General features: G+C 54.1%; 1 protein-coding gene across 1 annotated transcript; it reads left to right on the top strand.

Annotated features, from left to right (window-relative positions):
• Positions 1-212: 212 nt before the first annotated feature.
• On the top strand, positions 213-1,291 carry LOC107143129 (P2Y purinoceptor 3-like). The gene is given in 3 exon segments (XM_015486740.2): positions 213-868; positions 871-1,172; positions 1,174-1,291. Coding segments are annotated over 3 exon segments (1,014 nt in total). The 5' UTR covers positions 213-274.
• Positions 1,292-2,792: the final 1,501 nt, after the last annotated feature.

Below are 2,792 nucleotides of genomic sequence, written 5' to 3'. Positions count from 1 at the left end.
CCAGGTCATTTGACCTTCCTATCTCGACCCAGCCTGGAGCAGAGCTTCAGCAAGTTTCCTGGTAAGTCCAGACCCTGATTTTCAGGACTGTCTTGCCTTCGGGTTTCACTCTCCTCCCTGGAGCTGGCTGTGCCCCAAGGGGTTTGCGAGGGGACTTGGGAGCAGGGCTGAACCCCAGGTCAGGCAGACACTGAGGCCAGCAGAGGTCATGATGCTGTGCTATCCACTGTCTCCCCCAGGGCACACACATGCTCCTGGAGGGACCTCCCCAGGGATGGAGAAGCTGGGCTCAAATGCCTCGAGGGAACCGGGTCTCTGCCAGTACTCAGAGGACTACAAGCAAGTCTACCTTCCCGTGACCTACAGCGCCATCTTCCTCCTTGGGCTGCCCCTGAATGGCACTGTCCTGTGGCTCTGCTGGCACCAAACCAAGCCCTGGAGCTGTGCCACCACCTACCTGGTGAACCTGATGGTGGCCGACTTGCTCTACGTGCTGACGCTGCCCTTCCTGGTGGCCACCTACTGCCTGGACGACGCCTGGCCCTTCGGGGAGCTGCTCTGCCGGCTTGTGCGCTTCCTCTTCTACTGCAACATCTACAGCAGCATCCTGCTGCTCACCTGCATCTCTGTGCACCGCTTCCTGGGTGTGTGCCACCCGCTGCGATCGCTGCCCTACCGCACCCCCCGGCACGCCCGGCTGGGCGCTGCAGCCTCGTGGGCCCTGGTGGTCCTCCAGCTGCTGCCCACACTGGCCTTCTCCCACACAGACCACATCAACGGCCAGACCATCTGCTATGACACGACTAACCCCGAGAAGTTCGATGAGTACTTCTCCTACAGCGTGGCACTGATGCTGTCCGGCTTCGTCCTTCCCTCAGGGGTCATCCTGGTGTGCTACTCTCTGATGCTCAGGAGCCTGGCCATGCCAGAGGAGACCCTCGAGAGGACAGGCGGCACAGCCCGGGCCAAGTCCATGCGGACCATCCTGCTAGTGTGCGGCCTCTTCACCCTCTGCTTCGTGCCCTTCCACGTTGCCCGCTCCTTCTACCTGGCCATCCGCTTCCTGCGCTTGCAGAACTGCCAGCTCTTGATAGCGGCCAGCCTGGCCTCCAAGATCTGGAGGCCACTGGTGAGCATGAGCAGCTGCCTCAACCCCGTCCTGTACTTCCTGTTGGGGAGCAACAGAGTCAAGTTCCTGCAGAGACTGAGACAGAACCAGGGGGGAGACCATGCAGCCGGGGCCACCAGAGGGGTGCCCCAGGTAGGGCAGATCTGGGTACTGCCCTGGTGAGTCTGGAGACACATGAGGCCATCTTGACTTGACTGAACAGGGATGAGGGCTGGTGCAGGGTCTCAGCCCTCCCAGAGGAGCCCTGTCAAAACGGTGAGAGATTTTAAAACAAGAACAAGAGGGAACCACCAACACACAAAAAATACTTGCTTCTTTTAAGGAACTGAAAATTTATCTCCTAATTCAGGCCTCAGCTCAAGGGCCATCCTCTCTGCATCCATTTCCACGCACCCTGGGTATTGCTGACTTCCCCCCAACTTGGGCCCTCCCTCTTGTGGTCTAACAGTTTCACTACCAGGATTTGATAAGCTGTTTGCTTCTTTGTGGTCCATCTCTTCCCACTGGCAGACAGGACACCCACCCCAGCTCTTCAGCAGCCCCGCAGAGGGGCTGCAGGTAGGGCTGAGGGGTGCAGAGCAGATGGAGCCTACCTTGTAAGACACCTTCACGGAGGGGCTCATCCAGCCTCCTGGGCCTCGGAGTCGGGCTGTTGTCCCCCATTCACAGAGGAGACTGAAACACCATGAGGCACCTGACTGCCCAATGCCACCCAGCTGGGGCACATGCCCCTAAACACAAAGCTCAGCCGTCCTGGGCCAAGCAGGGCATGTTGGCCCAGGTCAGCTCCCTGCACAGAGGCTGCCCTCGGCAGGCACCGAGGACACTAGTGCACCTTCAGCTGCATTAACGGTGCTGCATTAACGGTTAGAAGAAGTTTATTGTGCTGCATGAAAAATGATTCGCCTCATTTCTACTCAAATGTGATCACTCAGTTTATGTTTAAAAAAAAAAAAAAGCTTTACCACCTGTCCATTCCCTAAGTAAAAAATTCAAAAAGTTAGAGCCAAAGCAATCAGAAAAGACAGCCTTTCTTGAAAACTCATATCTAAACAAGGATGATCTGCAAGGACTCCTTAGATGGAATCGTGCATAGCCTAGTAATTCATTATAATCTCCTACAAAGAGGTGGACCACCCTTTCCATAAGAATCAGAGGGTATCCCCTCATTCCATCCCACTCTGATTATAGCAATGTCTGAATAAGCCATGCCTATGCCTAAGTTAAAAATTTTATTCTGGAAGCACAGTTTATTGCTTTCAAGGCCATGCAATAATTAGCACTAGACTAAGTGTTGCTTAGCAGAATTCCTCAGGATAATTGGCTTAATGAATAGGCAGGAATGTTTTCTAATTAGCAGGTCAGCTGTTTCCATACAAATGTTTCTATAGGAGCTGAGAGCTTAGCTGTGTTTGCTCTTCTGAACACTCTCAGCTCTCGTTTTTATTACTAATTTCTGTTCTTTTGGGGAGGCTATAGAAGGAGATTTCAGCCAACTTCGTTGCTCCAATTATCACCCCTTACAGTTAATAAGGTTTCGTGTTACTGGAGAAGCCGTGCACCAGATGGAAGTTTGGAGCCACCGTCACCCATCAGGCCAACCCCTCTAGTGCCCATCACCTTCCCAACCCCAGAGCAGGAAGAAAATGACCTGGAACCCTCA

This window comes from Marmota marmota, unplaced genomic scaffold, assembly GCF_001458135.2.
Source record: "Marmota marmota marmota unplaced genomic scaffold, marMar, whole genome shotgun sequence".
Lineage (NCBI taxonomy): Eukaryota > Metazoa > Chordata > Mammalia > Rodentia > Sciuridae > Marmota > Marmota marmota.
This window is presented reverse-complemented; position numbering and strand designations above follow the sequence as displayed.